The 24,186-nt window shown below is 41.6% G+C and overlaps 1 protein-coding gene across 1 annotated transcript in view; it reads left to right on the plus strand.

Annotated features, from left to right (window-relative positions):
* Positions 1–24,186, plus strand: part of dab2ipb (DAB2 interacting protein b) — a 168,718-nt gene that overhangs the window by 122,001 nt on the left and 22,531 nt on the right. Inside the window, 5 exon segments of the mRNA XM_061733807.1 lie at positions 15,480–15,624; positions 17,823–17,967; positions 18,118–18,354; positions 18,442–18,643; positions 20,249–20,436. Of these exon segments, the coding sequence (XP_061589791.1) occupies positions 15,480–15,624; positions 17,823–17,967; positions 18,118–18,354; positions 18,442–18,643; positions 20,249–20,436 (917 nt within the window).

Raw genomic sequence — 24,186 nt, forward strand, 5'->3', positions numbered from 1 at the left:
CGCCTCTGCATCTGGGTCCTACATACTCAAGTCCCGACATAGACACAGGAAATACATGCACAACGCGTCAGGCTACATGATGTTGTAAAGCTGATGACACTTGCCGGAGGGCCCCTCCCGTCAAACCTATTTCATAATGATCGTGTGCACGAGCTCACTAAGGTGCTTTTCAGGTTTCTCCCATTTTTAAGGGCAGCAACAAACCATGGCACTTTCAGGATAAAGCTCCCAGTACTCTTCGTCAACCCAACGTGTCCCTCGCAGGAAGCACTGCAGGCTGTAATGCCGTAACACCAGTCTCCGGTCTCCAGGGAGAGTCCAGGGGAGGCACGAAGTGATGGAAAGATGAGAAGATTGAAGGGCGGAGTGGCTGGCGAGGTTTCGCTTTTTCTGCCTCTCAAATCCCTCATGGTTTTTTGCCTGAGGCTAAAAGCGTAGGATCATCCATCAGTTGAAATGTTAATATGGCTGGAGTTTCGTTTCGCCCTGCATTTAAATCTGCTCTGATCCGTGTTACTGTAGAAAAATAATTTTCATAATTTTCCATTCTAGATGTATATTTGTTGCCTTGTGTTCCACATTAACCTGAGGCAACAACAGGTAATGCTGTATGTGTTTTCAAATGAATTTCAGTCGCTCCAAGGACTTTTAGTTGAAAAAGATCTACAAACTTAAGGCATTAATGCAAAAAAAGATACATCTTTATGTATGCTCTGCTGGAGGAGTTTGCAATGTTTCCAGCAGGAAAGAGTTGCTGTGAATAAGTTTCAACATTTTGTTTCAGTTCGTTTAAGATGAGAATGATTTTAGCTATTATATCATGTTGATCATTTTTCATTTCAGACATAAAAATGCATGCTATCACATGCTGAAGTGGGGTAAATTGATCAACTGGTAAAAGATGTCTGCATTTTCTTCAGGTGCAGGCAGTGCTCCTAGTCTAAAATTCTCCTTTTAAGGCATTGCACTGCTCGCTGTTGAGTTTCTCTGCTTTATATTACCATAGAAACACAGACGTCTACAGCGAGTACAAGGTACTCTATAAACACAGCCAATCTATTTTGCGCTTTTTCTTTCTTTCCTTGCTGGGACTCGCTTTCCTAGCTTTGCAAGGTTGAGCACTGGAAAGCTTGTCATTAAAAACATCACAGCTTCTTGTTCTGTGTGTCATTTTCAGAGACTCTTGCAGTGAGAGGAGGAATCCTAATCCTGGTGATTAGGTTGTCTCTTCAAATTTCAAGGGGCCTCTGTGTGTAAAATTCAGTTCCCTAACTTGCACAATTTTCAGTGAAACATCACAATAGAATTAGTTTTTTTCTTCTTTTTTTTAACAGTACTCTCTTCACTGCTATTTATGAGATTTGATTAGTCTCCCACTCGTGCTAACCCTCCACCCAGCCTTATATTCACATCAACCCCCTCTCTGTTCCCCATGCACTGTGTTAGGTTTTTTGAGCCATGGTTTGGTTGATGAGATGTGGCAGCTCTATAGAGAATGTTCTACTTCTCCTTATTAGCACTGAAACAGAGAGAGGGGGATGAGGGTGTGGGGGGGGCAGGATTGAGTCTGAGCAAAAGGCTGAAGGGTGACAGGGGGAACAGAGAGCTACTCTAGGCTTTGCTAAGGGACATAATTGCTTTGGCTGTCATGAAACCAAACATTTTGCATAATAAAGTCTACACCAACTAATCATACACACTGTTTTTTTTTTTTGTTTGTTTTTTTACAATAACATTAGGAATGTGGCCATAAGCAAAGAGCCTCCAATACCTGAGAGTATTTGAAACTTTAGGCTGTGGGAGTGTTTCTGTCTACCAGAGTTTTTGCGCAGCCAAGGAATAGAGGGGAACCGATTTTAATGGCATCAGGGTTGAAGCTCTACTTTTTGCAGATGATGTGGTCCTGTTGGCGTCATCACGCCACAAACTCCAACTCTCACTGGAGCGGTTTTCAGCCTAGTGTTAAACAGCACGGATGACCATCAGCACCAAAGACCGTTGTTCTCAGTCAGTAAAAGATGGGATGCCTTCTCGAGGGTAGGAATGAGGCACTGCCTCAAGTGGAGTTCAAGTATCTTGAGGTTTATTATGGATGCAGTTGGATAAAAGAAGAAGCTTAACAGCATGGCAGGACTCTCCTTTAGAGATGAAAAGTAGAGTGTAAAGTTCAGTCATCGGTGAGGGACTCAGAGTACAGTTGCTGCCTCTCAGCTTCAGTGGTGTCAATTCAGTGGAAGCTAAGGTATGGCAAGGTTACGAGTCACAGAACTTAACTAGAGTATTAATCAACACGTCCAGCAAATACTCGTCACAGAAGTCTGATATGTAGCTTATCTGTCTGGTCAAGAAAATTGGAACTTTTTCAAATGCAGTCTCGCTCACTGCAAAAACTCAAAATCTTACCAGGAATATTTGTCTTATTTCTAGTTAAAATGTCTCATTTTTAGTCAAAAAATCTCATTGCACTTAAAACAAGAGTCATCACCTGAAAAATAACTTGTTATTTGACCATTTTCACCTGTTTCAAGTAAATTTTCACTTGAAATAAGTAGAAAAATCTGCCAGTGGGACAAGATTTATCTTCTCATTACAAGCAAAAAAATCTTGTTCCACTGGGCGATTTTTCTACTTATTTCAAGTGAAAATCTACTTGAAACAGGTGAAAATGGTTGTTTTTGAGTCTTGTCTTAAATGTAATGAGATTTTTTTTTACTAAAAATTAGACATTTTAACTAGAAATAAGACAAATATTCTTGTTAAGATTTTGAGTTTTTGCAGTGTAAAATAACTAGTGAAATCGATCATGTTGTTCTGATTTGCATTTGTAGTTATTCTATATGTATTAAGTTATAGAATAATCAATACAAATAGACACAGAGTAATTCCATAAATTTTTTAAAAATTATTATTTAAAAAACAAACATTTACATTTTCTCTTGAAGCCAAGGTGTGGCGGCTGCCATACCTTGCCATACCCAATTGACGCCCCTGCTCAGCTTCAAGAGGAGCAAATTTAGGTGGTTCAAGCAGCTGGCCAGGATGCCTCCTGGGCACCTCCTTAGGGAGTTTTGGGCTTCTCCAACTAGACGAAGGCGCTATTGTAGACCCATGAAATCCCAGAGCGTATCCTCCTGAAAAAGCTGAAGGAGGTAGCAGGGGAGAGGTAGTTCTGGGCCTCTCAGCCTCCTGCAACCTAAACTCATAAAATAAACAGAAATTAGGAGGGTGATTGACGAATGTTTGGGTCTGGAGATTTTCTGGAGGCTCAGCTTTTAGGGGACTGTCATCCAGACTGGACAACAGGTTTAAGAGTTCTTGAACAGTCTTCAATGAAAAGTAAATTGACTCAGAAGCTATTTCATGAGCAGTTGTAAACTATTGTGGACTAAACAGGCAATTCTCAGGCTCCAAAAACCACATGAATGCATCCAAGAGATGGGAAGAGGTATTAGGACTGGTCAAAACAACAAACTCCAGGAGCATTAAAAAGGTTTGTATGTCCTTAGAAGATGGCAATGGAGGATGACTGTGAGATAAAAGTGAAGAATACACATCAGATGTCGTTGAAATCCAGGTCTACCATGAAGGGAAGACTTCTGAGCAAATACAGTAGTTTCACCACAAATACCAAGCCCAGATCAGACTAAATCAAAAACAGCCAGAACAGTTCTGAGGCAAAAATATTTGAATAGCTGAAACCAATATCATCGTGCACAAGAAAAGAAAAACACAAAAAGCATGAAGACAATTTAGAAAGGCTCGTGATTTGAAGCAAATAACATCCCCTGTAAAACGGGAGGAGGCACTGTGCTGGCATGGATACGCATGGCTTCCGACAACCGAGTCTCCAGGGTTCATTGACGATGTGACAGATGCAAGTGGAGGAGTGCAAAGGAAACTAATATTCTGCAGTTGGTTTACCTGATTCATCCAAGTCCAGCTGTTCTTCACTCGCTGAAGACAAAACTAAAGACTCACATTTTAAAAAAACAAGGAGGTATGATATGAATACCACCAGCTTCAAACTGAGCATGGAAATTATTCACACAATTGTAGCTGGACTTTGTCTATGTAACCCTAAAATACTAAAACTGTGTCCAAATATTTCCAGACCATTTTTTTTCAATAGTTCATGCTATCATGAATGTCCTTTACATTTGATAATTTCCTTAAAGAAAGAAAATATAATACACATGATGTGGCTTTAGATTGTATATGAAATCTCAATCTTTAATATTCACAAAAGGTGCCACAAATATCATTCTTGGGGCTGTATTAAATGCAAAATAAATTAAAAAACAGTGATTAAAGCCAGCTCTTTCAGAAACCACTGGCTCATCAAACATCTATTTTTGTAGCCTGTCTCCAAAAGATTATGAGGTTCTTGGATATTTTTCTTTTTTTTCCTCAGAGTAGCAGCAGAAATTACTGCTATTAATTTGTCTCTCTCAGTTTCCTTCTCCTTGTCCATCTCGCTTCTTCTCCTTCTCTTCAGCCGACAGTCATGTCTAATCACTTCAATGGCCACTTAAGGAGAGAAGCACTGAGGAGTGGAGGATGAAGGAAACATGAAAAACTCAGATGGCTTAATATTATATTTATTTTTTATAAAAAGAGAGTGAGAGATGCCGGTTCTGTATAGTTCTATGTAGGACCAAATGTCAAGTTGTCTATGTCTGTTTCTCTCTGTACATCTTTTTGAATACACTTTTATTATAAGTAAAGGCAATGAACTGCTCACCAACTCCTGGGTTTTTGAAAATTGGCTAAAAGATGACAAACACACTGTCAGCTTTGCCTCGCCATCGGGCTTTGCTGCTTAAAATTCCCACCGTTGTCACTGCATGAAGACCATAATAATAATAATTAAAGTTGCAAGCAGCGATGAACGGGCCCTCCCACCCCTGTGCACGTTCAGGCGTGCTGCAGTGGAAGCGCTTGTATGACTTGCATGTAGATGTCTTCAGGCCTGGACATTTAGCAGATGATACCACCCACGAATCTCTATATCAAACCATTCAAAAGTTATGGCAGAAAGTAGGAACCATCAGATATCGACCAATCAGATGAAGGGGTGGGGCTAATTTGCACCAATTATGTTCAAGGACTCAAAACCGAGTCCGATGACACCACCCACGAGTCTTTATGTCAAACCATTGAAAACGCACATTTTGATGTATAACACACCTGGGTGCACGTTACGGTTCGGGCTGTATTAACTGACGAAGGAATGGCATAAATTGCGCCAAAATTACACGATTAATTCAAAATGGCCGACTTCCTGTTCGGTTTCAGCTATGGCGCCGAGAGACTTTTCTTTAAGTTGCGACATGATACAGCTGATGCAGCAACCTGCAGAGAAGGACCGAGAGACATGCCCAGCGACATCAGAGGGCGGCCCACATTCCCGTCACGTCCGGGTTACTGGTGCCAGGTGAAGTGGCACCAGCGGCGACATCGCTGGGTGGGTGTGTGTGTGTTTGTGTGTGTGGGTTGGTGGGTGGATGGTGGGGAGTTAGTTTGTTCATTTTAAACTGACCAGATCGCCATTCTAACCCATTCAGCGCACATAACTTGCCTCAGGTTTCATTACGGAGAATCAGGTTTTTTTGTGTTTCCTGACATGGATGTCAGGGCTGTATGCGAACCTGTTGAGCATATGTGTTGCGGTGCTGCTACAGTAGAGCTGGTTGCCACAGAAACTCTTGCATCCATTTGCTGTTGGAGAAAAACCCATAAATATTTTACGGTTGGTCCTGCTTTGCTGCTGCCCATTTCACATTTGCTGGGATTTCAGCTTTTGAACACACAAACTAGCAAACTTCTGTCCACAACACACACACAATTAATACATTAAAGATTAAGAACCAGTGAACCATCTTCCCCCAGAGAACAAAAGATCTGTCTAACCCCCCACCAAGACCTGAAGGAGTCCAGATTGCCAGTCAGCGCATAAAACACATGCTCTACTTTCAACCGAGCTGCGACCAACCCCTTAAAACTTTGAACCACATCAGTCCAGCCCTGACCTACCATCTGGTTCTTCCTGGTCTTCCAGATTGCCAGCTTAGCAGTTCCAAACAAAAAATTGATAAGAACCAAAATTCCTCTTTTTTTAACCACATATTTGGGCCCAAATACAAACAGTGGGACAGAAAAAACCTCCCCCAAATCTTCCACCCATTTTCTAAGAACTCTGAACAGGCCTGTTAAGCGAGGACAGAGAACCACCAAATGTTCCAGTGTTTCTCTTTGTGAGCAGAACGGATAACCCTCCCCAGTGTTTGGATCCAGATGAGCAACGTGTCTGCTTGTGGCTATTGCTCCATGTATAATCCTCCACTGTAGATCAGCCATCCACTTCTCCATGGGAGGCTTATACAGGACCCTCCACCTTCCTTTAGGGGTACAGCCTGAACCAAAAACCTCACCCCATCTCGACTCCTTGACCTCCGCAAGGGAGCGAATGTTCAGCACCTTCACGCAGATATGGTACAGCTGCTTCTTCCCACAGGCACTGAAACTGCCCAACACTGGCATTGCCAATGAAAGGAGATGTCCACTCTCCTTCTACCATTCCACAGCCGCAGGACTGACGCTCAGTGAGGGAAACTCGTACGCGTCGTTTTCCATCCATTGGTCAGCAACCGCACTGTTCCTGGCAAATGTCCTCAGCTGTACAAACATTGATTCCCAGACTTTTTCTCCAGGTTAAAAAAGAAGGCAGTTGGTGCATCCATATCTTGAAGTCTGGTGAACCTAGCTCTAACCAAAGCTCCCTTAGCTTTCTCCTGCAGAAAAATATTTAGTTCCTGCCTTTTTGAATGTAAAAGATCAGTATTTTGGTTGCGAGACAGAGACATTTTCCAGGTCCCTTATCTCTTCCTCCAGTTTCTGCATGGCTACCCTGATGTTGACAGTGAATTTGGAAGCATATTGTTGACAGAACACCCTGATCTGGGCTTTCCCTACCTCCCACCACTGAATAAGAGAGGTAAAATCCTTCCTCCTAGACCTCCAGTAAAACCAAAACAGTTTAAAATTTTCAATAAAAGTTTCATCATGTAGCATCTTAACATTAAAATGCCAAAAGGACTTTGGTTTTCCAGTAGGAGATAAAATCAGTTCCATTGTAAGAAGGTGATGGTGTGTAAAAGTCACAGGGATTATTTGACAGTTGCCAACTCTAGCATTAAACCAACCGGATAAATAAAACCATCTAATCTAGCTGCACTAACTCTACCATCCAATACCTTGACCCATGTATACTGTCTGTCTGAAGGGTGTTTTATCCTCCAAACATCTATCAGATCAGATTCCTTTTAAAACATGGGATAAAACAGAGGCCGATTGAAAATGTGGCTCCTCCCTCATCCTGTCAAGAGAGGCATCTGTACAGCAATTCCAGTCTCCACCTAGTACAATACATTCACTGCAATCAATATTTCTTAACTTTTCTTGTAATATTTTAAAAACGCTTTCACGGTCAGTGCCCTGATTTTGATCATAAACATTTACAAAGAAGAACTTTAATTCCTCAATTTCAGCGCTGACCATCAGGACTCTTCCGTTCACCATTTCCACACTGGATATGATTTTCACATTCAGATTAGGGGAAAATAAAATAGCAACCCCCGCACTTAAGTATGTCCCATGGCTCAGGACATACTGTCCTTCCCACCATAACCCCCAGTCTATTTCATTAACATTGTCACTGTGTCTAGATTTAGACCCTTTCAAACTTTTCCTGAGACCAGTGACATGTTTTTTGAGACGATACCGTTTCTTGTCATCCAGCATGTCCAAACCAACAACTCTCTGAAGTCTTGTAACTGACTGGATGAACTTCTCCCCATCAGGAAAATACTCTTTGACATTCACCTTTTTTCCAAAAGTCTCATCCAGAAACTCGTTAATCTCTTCCAAAGAGTACAGATCTACCTCCTGAGACACACTACTGTCTGCAACCGACACACTATCTGAGTTTGAGTCATAATCCATATCGGTCAATTCCTGACCACCATCAGTCTCCATCACCTGCTTCTCTGATGCACTATCCACTCTGACCCGCGTCACCTCACTTTCCTGCACAGACAAACACTCCACATCTTGCTCTGATTTCTCCATGTCATCTTTTATGTGCCCTGGCTCAACCATAGGTTCACCCTCCACTTCCTCTGGAAGATCATTTTTTACAGGACCACTAAAGTGTGGAGCCTCTGCAGCTCCACACACAGAAACACCAGTAGGAGGAGCTTCGGCCAGTGTCTGCTGTGTACTGTTCTCCTCCTCCACAGCGCCCACAGAAGCAGCTTCAGCCCTGTCATTCAGCCCCCCCCTCATTCACGGCACTAGTCAGCTCCCCAGCACCGGGAGCACTGGTCACCCCCCCAGAACTGCCCGTTTCCTCGTTCTCCCTTACCGGATCAGCCTCCGCGCTGCTCTCCTCTCCAGTCACAGCTGACACCGCCGGCCCCGCTGCACTCTGTCTGTGCGGACAAGCGATCCGCTTGTGACCCACATTGCCACACTCGAAACATTTCATATTCCCGGAGCTTGCATACACCATGTAAAACCCCTGTTCATGTTTCACACGGAACGAAACATCCCGCGTGTGCGGGCGATGTCAAAAACATAAACACCTGTCTCCGCAGAGACCTCACATGCTTTAACTTGGCGTCCCTACAGCCCAAAGTCACCGCCCGGAACCCGCTCGCAAACCTCCCGAAGCGCTTCAATTCATGCTCCAGCACCTCATTGGGAATAAATGGGGGGACTCCGGACACAGTGACCCGGACAGAGGGTACTGCCAGTGGTGAAAACTGGATAAACTCATCATTCAGGTGCAAGCCACTCTTAATGAGCTGAGACACAAAGGCCTCCGTTCTCATAAACACCACCACTGCTTTATTCATCCGTGATGCGTACACGATGTTTCCATGCCCTACCTGCTCTCCTATTGCCAGGAGAACCTGCTCCACCGTGATGTCTGCCGGCAGCGTCACTCTCACGCCATGCCGCATTGACAGGGGCGGCGTCTCCGCAGACGCCATCCCCGCCACGTAAACAACTAGGCTGTGACCACATCTAGAGTGAGTTTTACTGGGTTCTCCGCTTCGTTCACATGAGCTGTCAGGAAATGTTGTACCATAGCCCACTCTCTGAGGGTGTGTGTCAGGTGTGTGGGGGTGTGATCTCCTGGAGAGGGTATGAGCATCCCAGTTTTGGCTGCCAGCACGGTACTGTAATTTAAAATTGTATGTAACTGTCAATGACTGGCAGCATCGAGTTTAGCAGAGGTCAGGACATAGGTTAATGGATAATCATGACATTTTTCAGTTACGCTCCATTTTAAAGCCAAAAACTCCAATTTATGGACTGGATATCTGGCTTCACCGGCAGACAACCCACGGCTGGCGTATGCTATGACACGTAGCCGTCCGTCTTGCTCCTGATAAAGAGCAGCTCCAAGCCCAATGGTGCTGCTATCAGTATGCAAGATGTAAGGTTGACTTTGGTTAGCAAAACCGAGCACTGGGACTGTCGTCGACCTGTCAATCAATGTGTCAAAATCAGATTGACACCGTCCAGTTCCACCTTTCATTAAAAGGCTGCTAATTCAGCTCAAAACCACACATGGCGAGTCCGAGACCGCAGCAAAGCGGCTAACTGCCATCCTGTGCTACAGTACGTGGCGACAGAGACGAGCTATCGAGCTGCAGCAGCCAGTTAAAAGCTTAGAGCATGCACGCGCATTTCGTCAGGAATTTAAATTACCGAAATATCTGGAGCAAAGTCGGTGTCGGTCGAGCAATGACTGAAGAACCTCTGTATCCAGCTCACATGTTTGATGATCAGTGGACAAAAACAGCCCACCAGCACCATCACCGCTGCATCTTCCGCAACCATGGACATAACGAGCACGACTCTATCTGCACCAGGACTGTGTTGATCTGCTGTTCAACACGCTGTTTTGACACGCATGTTTGTTTCTGTGGCGATGTGGATCATAAATGTGAGGATAACAGCTCCTGCTCAGCCTCTCTTCAAAACAGTCCGCAAGTTTCCGACCTCCGTGTCTGGTCACTTGAGCCCAACTCACGGGCGGAGCGAGAACTGCAGGTCGCGTACATGTTCAGTGTCTTTTGAAGAACGTACATGTCAACGCATCAAATAAAGGCAGGATACGCGTGCCGGCCATGATGCGAACAGCAAGTATATTCGCCCCTTAGACAGATCAAAAGTAGATGGGGAAACATTTAAGTTTTAACACCTAGGTTACATCTTACTTTGAAATGATGCCATATTCTGGAAAAAGTGAAACGCTTGAAAAAGGCATTGTACTTTTCTCCCCTCAGATGAGCATTAACTATATATAACTGCGTTCCGGACTGATTTCTTTAACCTTTGGCACTTTTATCACTTCTTAAAATGTTCCTCAGTCAAGTCACTTTTTTCTTTTTTTATTTGAAAGTGAACCAAATAGAGACCTTAACATTCAGGGATCTTTTACTATGTTAAGTTTCATAAATATTTAATCATCGGACAGTATTTTAAGCAGACCTAACACGCCTTCAGTGTTGCAGAGTTATCATACGCGCGTGCGTGCGTGTGTGTGTGTGTGCGTGTGCGTGTGTGTGCGTGTGCGTGTGTGCGCATGTTTATGGAACTGTTACATGTTTGCATAGCACCAATGCGTAACGGAAAGCCTCCTTCGCTCTGCATCAGCAGATGATTGGCTCCCTGTGGTGCATCTTTGATTAGGTGGATAAGAGGCCTCTGCAGCAGCTGTAGAGGGTGTTGTTGAGATTGTTGCCGTTTCCACCTCCTCATCTGTTCTTCTAAGGGCATCGGTCTGTCTCCTCTTCCTCTCCTTGTCTGTTTCCCTCTCTACATTTGTCACTTGTCACTTTTTCGCCGTCCCTGCTACACTGACTCCCAAGTTTAACAAGCTGCCAGGGGACTTACATGAGAGTACACCCAGAAGTTTGTTGAAGGGATCTAAAGAAGGGATGACTCATCCCCAGATGGCTCCATTTCCATCTTTCCAGCTCAGGCTTTTTCTTTTTCTCCCAACTTTATCCTTTTGGAGATGACTTGGAAATAAGACCGACATTTTTCGAAGAAATATAAATAAGGGTGTTCGGTCTGAATTATGCCCGCTGGCGTCTAAAAACAAAGATGAAGGATATTTCTAACTTTACATCCACATGAAAGCAAATCCAGATCTCGCTATGAGCTCTGAATGAAAGTTAAGAAATCGTTGGCAAAAACACGAACCACCGTTGCCTGTTCTTATTTAAACATATTATTTTATCCAGACATGTGGGCTCTGTTTACAGCTATTATTGTCAAAGGCTTTTATTGATCAGATCACAAGTACATGTGACGGTCTCCGTCAAAGCAGCGAGTGTTTGCCTGAATTCTTTGTTGCTTGTCCCGTGAATGAGGAAAAAAATATTCTTTATAAAACTGGATCCTTTCAAACAGGGCATATCATTTACAAAAAACGCCTGAACCTCTTTTAAGAATAGGAAATCTTTTGAGTCCTGCTATGGGTAAATTCACAAATCTTGTATTTCATTTCTGGTGCAACCGTCAACAAAACAACTTTGAGGGCAGCACGAAACCACATTTTGTGTCCCCCATTTATTTCTGCAAGTATGTGTATGAGCCACGCATGTTTGTGATTCTTAGAACTGGTGTTTTAGATCCCAGCTGCTTCCATAGACTTGTTTACTGAAATGTAAGCCAATCAAGGTGCTTTAAAATGCAAGACAATATTCTAATGTAATCGAATACTGCTATGCGTGAATAAGACTTCAGTTTCAGCTCAAGGTTAAGTCAACACAAGAAAAACAAAATCTTTGTTCCTTTCTACTTCTGAAGTCTAAATTAGTTTTTTTTAAAACATGCATCAGTCTCAAAAGTGTTTTATCACAAAATCTTTGCTGTGTGACATTGATCAATGGTGCAGCTGACAGAGAGATTATCAGGCATACATATAGGCCACGTTTACACGTAGCCGGGTATTTACAAAAACTGATATTTTCCCCTCTACGTTTTCAAAAATATCCTCGTTTACACGGACCCGCATGAAAACGCTGTTAACGTCTTGCCAGCCAATCAGAATCCTGGAAAAAACATCAACAAATGACACGTGTAACTTCCAGTTAAGGCTGATTTATGGTTCCGCGTTACACCAACGCAGAGCCTACGGCGTAGGGTACGCGGCGACGCACACCGTACGGCGCGCATCGCCGCGTACCTTACGCCGTAGGCTCTGCGTCGATTTAACGCGGGACCATAATTCAGGCTTTACTTCCAAGACGGAATGAGAGTCTGAGAGAATTTAAAACAGGTAAAATAAAAGAAAATATTGACGGTGGCCAAACAAATTGTAAACACAGGTCGCACTCATGACGCTGCTGGTGACGTTTCTGTCGCATAAAGTGACGTAAATCTCAGTTTTCCTCAGTTTTCTCTGTTTAGACGCAAACGTGAAAACGGAGTTTTTGAAAATCTCCACTTTGGCCGGAGTTTTCAGAAATGATCGTTTTTGGGGGCTTTGACCTCCGTTTTCGTGTAAACGAATGGCCAAAACGCATGAAAACGCCTCGGTTTTTGCCCCGTGTAAACGGGGCCATAGTCTAGTTACAGTGAGTCACTTTGTAATAGGTGTGGTTGGCTGAATGAAAAGCTGTTTTTTGTTTTTGTGTTATCAAAGACGGACTTGCTCCTCGTGGGAAAAAAAACCTACTGAGGACTATTGTTGGACTGCAGGATCCCCTGAGCTCTCCGGACGGTTTAACACCTCTCAGCTTATTATTTTGGAGGTTTTTTTTGGCTTTGAGTTTAGCTGTGCCACTCTTCGTAAAAATAGACAATATTTGATATCAAATATGTTACATTATATATCTGATGTATAATAACAGCCAAGAAACTTTCTCAGTAAAATCAAATGAATTTATACTAGATGTAACAATCAAGACGAGCGTACATGGTGCAACACGCACTTCTTGTCCTGTTGAACTACAAAGCTCTGTCAACGCATGTTAGTAGAAGTGTAATAGCTATTAACATTTCATATGGCTGCCGTGTCATGCTTTTGACTTGTCATGACTCGTGTTGTACACGAGTCGTGTAAAAGTTTTACTTCACAGGTGAGGTCTTTGGCATGTCAACTTCCTTTTAACAGCTACTAAAGTATCATAACGGATAATGTTTAAGGCCTCCCGTGAGTGAAAGCCCTGTCTGCTTGTGGCCAAATACATATGGGATTGTATTCTTATTTGCACATTTTGCAGTAAAGATTATAACATGGTGAGCAACAAAAAGATGTTTCCAGGTGCCAAAATTGGGAAATTGGGAAAAAGTCAACTTTGTGAGAAAAGTTTTAGGTCCAGTTCCTAGTGATTAGGTTATAGATTTAAGAAATTAAAAGAAAGATGTGGTTCAAATATATATTATATTATATTAAAATAATGATATAATAAAAGGCCTATGAGTATACAAATAGAATAACAGGAGCACTGCTGGTGTCCCTACAACCACCGGTGCTCTTGCAATGGGTGCAACAGTGAACTCAAAAGTAAAAATGCAGGCACTCTGGTGGATTGAATTAATCCACCAGAGTGTCTACATTTTTTCTTTTGAGGCCTGTGAGTATATTTAAGTGTCTGTGTCAAAGCTGGGGTTGGAGAGGCAGTATTGATACTCAATTGCATAAAAATGACAAATACATAATATCCATACAAGTATCTTTAACTGCTCAGTCAGATTAAATTGCTCTATAAAAGTGCCTTCTGTTTCTTTTGATGGAATTTATATTTTGCAAAAATGATAATCATGAAGGAACCTGGTTTCTCTTTGAAATTCAAAAAACAAATTTAAATAAAATAAAGTTTATCATCATTTGTGGTGTTCAGGGCTTTGATTCAAACACTGGAAATAAATAAATGTTCATGTAGTGTTGGAATGTGTGTTCAGTGATACTTATTGATCACTTCTAGAGATGAAGCAACATTTTGCTCCATGAGTGAGTTTCTTGGGCTTCTTCATCCATACTTTGTCTTTGAACATCTCTTGGGTTCAAATGTGTGTTTATTTTCACACACTAACATGCATGCTCGTTCATCATGTAGTCATGTTTGTCTGGTGGCTAGAGGTACATTATGAATAGCTTCTTTGCTCTGATTTTAATTGTTTTCATTTCACAAACCCAGTCAGTAACATTATGGTATTTTAGTAATAATATCATCTACAGCCACACAAAATGCTCCTAAAAGTAAAAATAGTGGCTCAGTTGTACATATAAAAGGGTAGAATATCACAGAGGGTCACTGATGAAGGCTCTGAAATGACTATAAAAAGAAGTTAGTCCTGTCAGATATTATAAGCTTGAGATATCGGGCTGATGAAAATAAACCAGATGAAAACATCTCAACACCACATCAAAAAATCAAGAATATCTAAAACCCTAGCAATAGTAAATAAAACAAATTATTTTTTCTGTCAAAGAGCACAGTTTTTAATGTATAACTCACTCATAGTTCCATACATGACTTACTGTGTGGAGGTTTGGGGTAACACCTATAAAACAAATACAAACCCTATTTTTCTATTACAAAAAAGAGCTTTAAGGATAATTAATAAAACCGACTATTATGAACCAACAAATAATCTTTTTATTAAATATAATACCTTAAAATTCCATGATATAGTAGAGCAGAAAACTGTTTTATTTGCCTTTAAAGCCCAGCAGAAACTGCTTCCAAACTACATTCAGGACCTGTTCCAGATAAAAGAAACCCACTATGACCTGAGGGGGAAACTCATGTTTGAGATGACGACAACAAGAACTAATATTAAAAAGAAATGTACATCAGTTAAGGCTAGAGAAATATGGAATAGTTGTGACAACAACCTAAAAATGTGTCGCTCTATCGTCAAGTTTAAGAAATTGTTTAAAGAAAATATTGTAAATAAATATAAAACACTATAATTATAAAGTATACTATCAAAAACATTGTAGGATGTGAAATGTCAATTTTATATTTTGTCTTACTTATTTTTTTCTTCTTTATGTATTGTTTGTTTTCACTGAGTAAAAGCTAATGTCTCATATTTTTGCTGATCATAAGAAAAAAGGGTAGGCACTATAAGCTACGGCTTCAGCCTACACCTTTTCGGCAAAATAATTTTTTTTTTTTTTCTTCCTTTTCATCTTGTTCTGTACAAGCCGAAATAAAGATTCATAACATCATAACATAACATCTCTTGTGAGGCTTTTTAATGGTCATCTGCATTTATTCCCATTTTACATCCTCTCACCTTCATGCACCATTCAGTACTTTGTATAATTAGAAATAAAACATCTCCATCAGCAAATTTAACTCATGTGTGGATAATCACACTGGATTGCTTTGGGAGCGGCACTTATTAACCCTGGGTTCGTCCTGTTTTTATCGTCTCGGCAGGATTTCCTCACGGATTTGATGATGTCGGAGGTGGACCGCTGCGGGGAGAACGAGCACCTCATCTTCAGAGAAAACACACTGGCCACCAAGGCCATAGAGGAATACCTCAAACTGGTGGGACAGAAGTATTTGCAGGACGCCCTCGGTGAGTCCGGCAGTGATTGGGAGCAGACCCGGGGAACACGCTGTAGTTTAGCTGTAATAATACTGGTTTAAATTTGTGAAAATCCAATTTGAATATCATTTGGAACCATCTCTACATTTGGTTTGAATCATATTTGAAAATAATTCCATTTAAAGTGGTTTTTAGTTGTTTAGACTGTCTGAAGAATCTAAAACCTTTCTGGATATGTTAAAGGGGACCTATTATGGCATCTAATACCTATTTTAAAACAGGCCTTGAATGTCTTAAAAACAAGCTTTTGATTGTTTTTGCTAAGTAAATGAGAAATTCAGCCTAAACCATGTCTTTATCATCCCATTCTCTAACGTCCTTATCTATGCAGGATTCTGAGTGGGTGGGGAGGGTATGATAATGAGGCTCTGTGCTGATTGGCTGCCTGAATGACGCGATACACCGCTACGAAAAAATGGCGGAAGCTCCGGCCGGCGGAGTTACCATGTTCTAACACCGTGTCCTAACTGTATGCAATGCGAGGGAGCGTCAGCGACAAAATCAATTCCATTGCTTTATTTTCTATTGGACTGTCCTAACCGGCCGCAGTGACGCAGTGCTGTGCAGCGTGACGTGGCGTGCCGTTTTGAGCTGAACATTTGTCGGACGCCCTGCTTCGATTTTCTTCCTGTCACTCGCGTTGAAAGCCGGTTGAAACCGCTGTAGGAAACGGTCATGGATGAGGAACGGCTGATCCAGTTAGTTGAAATGAGAAGTTATCTCTATGATACCTCCTCCTTTCACTACAAAAACCTCAATAAAGTGGCAGCTGCTGGAGGGAGATGGACAGAGAGCGTCTGATGTCAGGCAGTGCGACGCGATAGCCGGACGCTCGCATGCAGTTAGGACACGGTGTTTAGTTGTGGGCGTGGTTTGCATTTTGTTTACGTAATGAAAGGGAGCAGAATCTGAACGGCTCGTAGATCCACATCACACTGGACGGCTCATCCGGGCGGCTGTACAGACACTGCAGAATTTGGTTGCTTTCCTCCTTCTCTGAGTTGCCAGGCTGAGGGGAGACCACTTTATATATGTTAAAGCAAGAAAAAACTTGTTTTTAATAATAGGTCTCCTTTAAGTCAGATCTGGCTATCTGAATACATCTAATGTCATTCAGTGCACCGTTTAGGTTTGCAGGGTTTTGTGACATCACAGACCCAGATGACCATATTTATCGTCATCTACATTTGCTCCACTTTTGGAGTTGTTAACACAAAGCTTCAACAGTGATTTGAAAAGGATCATACCCCATGATAGGACCCCCGGGTACCAGCTGCTGGAAACAAAGCTGTTGAGACATGCTTGAGAGCGTAGCTGTTGTACTTTATGTCTGTGCTATTCTGACCAAATAATGTTTGATATACTTCGTTAAAACTTCAGGAATGTGTGTCAATTTTCAAAATAAAGAAAAGAAACACACAGCATCACTACTTCAGAGATATATACTCTTTTCTAAAATTAGAAAGGAAGTTGATAAATACAATGTGACAGGAAATGATCACAATCAAAAACTCTCGGTGGTTCCACTTTGTTCAAGATAAAGTAAGCGCAATGTTAACCCAAGGTTGAACTGATTTTTTGTGTTGGTCTGCGGCTCTGACAGTAAGCACTTTACATGCACTGTCTGCTTTTCTTCCTTCCTAATTTAGAAATGTATGCAGCAGTAGTTTAATCTCCAAATGGCACACATCCTTTCTGGCCCCTGTCACTTCTTTCTTTCTCTGCTGCCAATATCAATGTTTGGTGTGTGTGTGTGTGTGCGTGTGCTTGTGCTTGCTTTTGTTTTTCACTGCTTCCGTGTCTCTTACTGGCTGCTTTTGCAGCTGGGAATTGTCCCCACGTCCCTCCACATGTGCCTGATTCAAAGAGAAATCGTAAATGATGCATGACTGGATTGCTTCTTTTGTTTCATGTCTGGATGAACAGGTTTGCCGTGGTGCACAATAGCCAAGCTTCTCGTCAGACCACCAAAGGCAGTAAACATTTATGTAACCTTTTCGGGAATTCTGATCAGAGTGGAATTACAATCTCAGTCCACTGCCAAACAAAAACTGGGCTCCGTTTATGAGCCGCTGAGTCACAGGAGACGAAGCATTTTTAGCTCCCCTCCCAGGACTTTGAAGGAAATTCACACCCCCCCCTCCCCCCTCCCCCTTTTTTTTTTCCAGGTGAGTTCATCAAGGCTCTGTATGAGTCTGATGAGAACTGTGAGGTGGATCCATCCAGGTGTTCATCTGGTGACCTGCCAGAGCATCAGAGTAACCTCAAGATGTGCTGTGAACTGGCCTTCTGCAAAATCATCAACTCATACTGGTGAATACTGGAGCTCGTTTTTTTTGTTCAGCCTTTTGCTCAGTTACTTTTTTGTTTTTTTTTCTTTTTTTATTACTTCCCTCTGTCTATTAGGGTGTTCACTCCTCATTTTTGTCTCTTTTGCCGCTTCATTTTCCGGATTCTCAACAGCGTTTTTCCGCGAGAGCTGAAAGAGGTTTTTGCGTCGTGGCGGCAGGAATGCAGCAACAGAGGTCGACCGGACATCAGCGAACGTTTGATCAGCGCCTCCTTGTTCCTGCGGTTCCTCTGTCCGGCCATCATGTCACCCTCGCTTTTCAATTTGATGCAGGAGTATCCGGACGACCGCACTGCTCGCACGCTCACGCTCATTGCCAAAGTCACGCAAAACCTGGCCAACTTTGCCAAGTGAGTTTATGTCTGTTGATAAAATAGCACACTTTTGATTTACATCAGAGTTAAACTTTTCATAAATCCGTCTCCATCTGCAATCAGATTTGGTAACAAGGAGGAGTACATGTCCTTCATGAACCAGTTTCTGGAGCACGAGTGGACCAATATGCAGCGTTTCCTTCTCGAAATCTCGAACCCAGAGACGATCTCCAACACGGCGGGCTTTGAGGGCTACATCGACCTCGGCAGGGAGCTCTCCACCCTGCACTCCCTGCTCTCTGAGGTGGTCTCCCAGATGGAGCAGGTACTGAGGAATACACCTCATTAACTGTCGTGCATTTTCTTCTCCACCTTCAGTTCTTCCAATACTGTGTTACGTTGGATTAACTATTCACCTTGTGAGAGTACACACATGTGGATTTTAATCATAAATAATAATTAGGGGTGGGTATTGGGAAGGACCTCACGATACGATACGCATCACGATACTTGAGCCACGATACGATACACATTGCGATATCCCGATTATGCGATATCCCGATTATTATATTCTACATAGTTCACCGAAAAATTTAAAAATGCATTACACATCTTAAAATCCAAGTTGTACATATGTACATCAGATGATAGTGATGGATCTTAAAATCCGAGTTGCACGTTCATCAGATTATAGTGACAATTCAAGGGACAAACTGAGTCAAAACAATGTTTTATTATAACTATACAAGCTAAAGTTACAACTTATTTGTATATGTTTTTCATATTATTTACATCATATGAAATTAACATTAAATTTAGTATGAGGTTGCTTTAATTATGTGGCAAATGATAATAAACACAAGAAAGATGGTACTAAAACCAAGGACAGGCACAGTGATCAGTCAGTATAGATATAAATCCATAAATAAATAAACCTCTGTCCATTATTTTTCATTTTTTAAGGACAGGCAATTGTGTTATATAAAAAATAAATTATAAAATGAAATAAAACGTGAAATAAAACCTGAGCTCAGTGCAGGGCCCTCCCAGGGTTGGTAGAGAGTGGCAATGCCCAGGACTGTCACTTAGGTAGGAGCACTGGGTGATATAATGGGAAAAAGATCGGGGATTAAAAAAAAATTAAAATTAAAATTAAAATGAAAAAAAAAAAAAAAAATCGATATTCAAATTTTGAATATCGATATTGAATCGGCTGGAAAAGTATTGCGATATATTGCCATATCGATATTTTTGCCCACCCCTAATAATAATCTGCTACATTTGAATAAAATTAGTATTTTTCCAAGGACCTTCTAAATAACAAATTAGCTGGAACAAATTACTGTTCATACCTCCCACACTTGATCCATGTACCTGAATCTGTGTTGATGGAGATTCATACATATATTCATACATATTGTAGATTTCCTTCAGTGAGATCAAGATCCAGCCAAGGCTTTCAGTGCGTTATCATGAGCGTCGGGATTTGAGTCAAACTTGAATGAGGAATACATGAGGATGTTTATCTCACATCTGTCAATAATTCATCATTTCATTACATAAGTAGTTTACAAAGGGAGAGCGCCGTGAAGCCTCAGAAACTGGTTGAGGCATATAAATGGACTTACAAAGAAGTTTGCATTGGCTCTGGGAGCAGATGGAGCTGGTTGTAGCAGATCATCCAGCTCTTTCAAACTACCTCCTTCAATAATTCAGCAATCACAGTCTGGTTGATACTGCAGTCTGTCAAACTGGCCCTTACTAGTGTATTATTCATTATGCTTTCTAAATATCAGAGTTGATTACTTAGTGCAGGAGGAAAAAATCTGGTCTGCGAAGTATGCGAGACAAAACTTAATCGGAATCGAATTAATTCTTTAGCCAGAATATCCAGTTTGGCTCCTGTTTAATTGTCCCTTTGTCTTCCCAGAGTGCTGCATCAAAGCTGGGTCCTTTGCCCAGAATCCTGCGGGAGGTGAATACAGCTCTGTCTAACCCGTCCAGTGTCCAGATGACACCTGGACAGTCCTCGGAGCACATGAACTCGCCTTCTGCCGAGGCAGGCTGCAGCATTTCCACGGGGCTGCAGAAGATGGTCATAGACAACGACCTCTCAGGGTAAGAAAACAAAATGCATTTGTTAGTTCTTGATTTTGTTTTTTTTTGGCTCATTTGAACACAATCCCAGAGCAAAGAGGAGCGCTTATTTTATTATGAGGTAGCATAATTGTAAGAATGTATGTATAAGTTCTGGTGTCAGCCGCAGCGCCCATAAAGTTAGCTGATATTCAGCTAAATGTAGCAATATGGAGACCAAAACTGTTTCTGTTTTGTTTCATGTGCCAGGCTATAAATATGTTTACTCCTGCAGTAATATTACACGTTTTAACATGAGGGACACTGGAGTCAGCCCCTTGTGGTGGTGTATGTGCATCATAGACGGCGTAACAATATAGTGCCTTAAATAGATTTGAACTATTTTCAGTACATAGTTGGACAAAATATTCTACTGGTCACAAGATGATCAGTTTGTCACAGCTGAATTAACAAATAAGCAGAGGTGGACAGAGTACTCGACCCCAGTACTTGAGTAAGAGTACAAATACTACTGGTCAAAATTTACTCCGTTACAAGTAAAAGTAGCTCAGTCAAAATATTACTCGAGTAAGAGTAGAAAAGTACTTGCTTTTAAAGGTACTTAAGTATCCAAAAGTAAATGCTTTTAAATTTACTTTAAGTAAACGTAAGAGTAAGAGTAAATTTCTTATTTTCCACATCAGTAAATTACTATATTTTTTCTAAATTAATTGTTGCAGCTCTGTCTTGACAAACGCAGGCTACTTTGGCGGTATCGTTTTGAGGAGGCTTGACGTATTTCCGCTTTACGTACATCCCAGTGGAGAGTGTGCACTGTGACAGGTCTCCTCCTTTGACAAAAACAGCTTGTGTCCAATAGGATTTTAGGGAAGAAGAAAAAAGAGCAGACCTGAAAGTAACGAGTACTTTTCAGCCTTCCTAGAAATTTACTAGAGTAAAAGTAAAAATATTTGTCTTGGAAATGTATTCAAGTAAGAGTAATAAGTACCAAATAAATCTAATACTCAAGTAAAGTACAAATCCTCTGGATATGTACTTAAGTACAGTACTCAAGTAAATTTACTCCGTTACTGTCCACCACTGCAAATAAGCAACTGTTGGCTGAAAGGTTTATATTTAATCAGCACCGATATAAATATTGTGTTGTGTTTCAATAACAAAAATTAGTTAATATTTAAGATTCAAAGAGTTATTGGACGGGCCAGTGTGCCACCAAGACCAAAGCTTTCAGAACTGAACCAAAACTGAACTTGCTCACCGTCCGTCCCTCATACATCTCTTCAGGAAGTCAGCCGAGAGGCTTTCTAAAGTCTCACTACAGAAGATAAAACCCCATCAAGGTTCTCCACAATCAAGGATTTCAGTCTTAATTTATTGAGCAGGATCACAAAGACCCTTTGCTAACTGGAGAAACAAGAAGTGGGTTGTTAGTTTTAAGGTGTCTCAGAATTGTCCATATTATTATACCATTTATAATTAAATCCTCGGGAAGAGTTGTCCAACTTTTAAAAGGTTGACTACCTGGAGTTTATTCCCAGCTTCTTTTTTTTTTTTTTTCAATAGTTAGGATTTTAATGCATCTCCAGCCTGCTGTGGGTAGTCCTATGGCGCTTGTGTATTCACAACCAAACCCCAGCTTTAAGCTCTTCGTTTGTTGGACTAAAAGGGTCTGGAATTGATTTAGAAATAACTTACTTGCAGATAACAGATGTGCTGCAAGAAAAAGTTGTTTTTTTCATGAAAGACTTGTGAATCCAGATTGACATAAATAAGATCTCGGAGAAGTTGGGTCGGATTTAAAAATGTTGATCAAGTTTAAATGGTGCGAGTGCAGCTTAAAAATGCAAAATTTGTAAATCTGGATGTATGAATCCGTGTCCCCTTTGTGTTTTCCTGTATCTTTGCTGAAGAGTCGATTCTGCCGTCCTTCATCGTCAGTTTTTGCAGGTGTTGTTCTCGCACTCCGAGCCCGGTGTCGATGCTTGGCAGGCAAGGCCATGACGCAGCAGTGAACACGTCACCTTTTCTTGTTTACATCAGCTTTTTTTTGTTAAACCTTGCTTATCTTTGAGGGGATGAATGCACACTCAGACACCAGCTTATCATGCTCAGCTCCCTGGTGGGACAACGGCAAGGAGACCCTTAAAAAGATTAACGCGGGAGCGCAGGGACTAACAGAGGAGGAGTTACATGAACAACAACTGCCTGTAAACACACATCATCAAATAACAATCACACAGATGAAGAGACAACAGGAGAAACGGGCAGAGAGCCAGACAGCTGGTATTCACTGTGCTCATCACGCTCCAGGTTCAAGAGAACTAATTAAGTGCCGGCTGGATATAACCCAATGTTATACCCAGAATCTTCCATCTGTATTTTATCACAATAAGTTTTTTCTCACATATCTGTGAGTGTGCTTGCGTGCGTGCGTGCGTGCGTGCGTGCGTGCGTGCGTGCGTGCGTGCGTGCGTGCGTGCGTGCGTGCGTGCGTGCGTGCGTGCGTGCGTGCGTGCGTGCGTGCGTGCGTGCGTGCGTGCGTGCGTGCGTGCGTGCGTGCGTGCGTGCGTGCGTGCGTGCGTGCGTGCGTGCGTGCGTGCGTGCGTGCGTGCGTGCGTGCGTGCGTGCGTGCGTGCGTGCGTGCGTGCGTGTGTGTGTGTGTGTGTGTGTGTGTGTGTGTGTGTTAGTGGCGACTCCACATCAGCGGGGCGACGAGACTGAAATTTAAATGAGTTTACCGCTCTTTAACCGCACCTCATCCGCTAACCACAGACGTGACATTTAGAGAAAGAAATGACGGTATTAAGGTTGACAAGGACAGAAATTGAGCAGAATGGAAAAGAGGAGAGGGAGCTTTAAGGAGGAAAGGGTAATGGAGCTCGGGGGGAGGGACAAGGAAAAGAGGACAAGACGAGCGTGATGTGAATGATACAGATCAGCGGAGGATGAGTCGCGCTGTACACAGGTGACCGTCTTCTCATTCTCTTCTGTTTGCAGAAAAGAACAGGAAGCAACATATACATACATTTATTTATCATTGAATTCTAAAGAGCTCATAGCACTCTTTTTTTAGGTTGTTTTTACGTGTGTCTCCGTGTGTGTGTGTGTTAGGGATGGGTGATATTTTACCGTTCACGATAAACCGTCAATAAAATTCCCCACGGTAAGAATTTTGCCATCTCACGGTTAAAACGATAAATTGAGGAAAATGAGAAAGAAGGAAAGAAAGAAAGAAAGAAAGAAAGAAAGAAAGAAAGAAAGAAAGAAAGAAAGAAAGAAAGAAAGAAAGAAAGAAAGAAAGAAAGAAAGAAAGAAAGAAAGAAAGAAAGAAAGAAAGAAAGAAAGAAAGAAAGAAAGAAAGAAAAAAAGAAAGAAAGAAAGAAAGAAAGGAAAAGAAACGACTGTCATTATTGGGATGAAAGAAAGAGAAAGAAAGAAAGAAAGAAGAAGAAAGAAAGAAAGAAAGAAACGACTATCGTTATTGGGAAGAAAGAAAGAAAGAAAGAAAGAAAGAAAGAAAGAAAGAAAAGAAAGAAAGAAAGAAGAAAGAAAGAAAGAAAGAAAGAAAAGAAAGAAAGAAAGAAAGAAAGAAAGAAAGAAAGAAAGAAAGAAAGAAGAAAGAAAGAAAGAAGAACGACTATCGTTATTTGGATAAAGAAAGAAAGAAAGAAAGAAAGAAAGAAAGAAAGAAAGAAAGAAAGAAAGAAAGAAAGAAAGAGAAAAAGAAAGAAAGAAAGAATAAGAAAGAAAGAAAGATTCCCGTTGATGACA

Source organism: Cololabis saira, chromosome 11 (genome assembly GCF_033807715.1).
Source record: "Cololabis saira isolate AMF1-May2022 chromosome 11, fColSai1.1, whole genome shotgun sequence".
Lineage (NCBI taxonomy): Eukaryota > Metazoa > Chordata > Actinopteri > Beloniformes > Belonidae > Cololabis > Cololabis saira.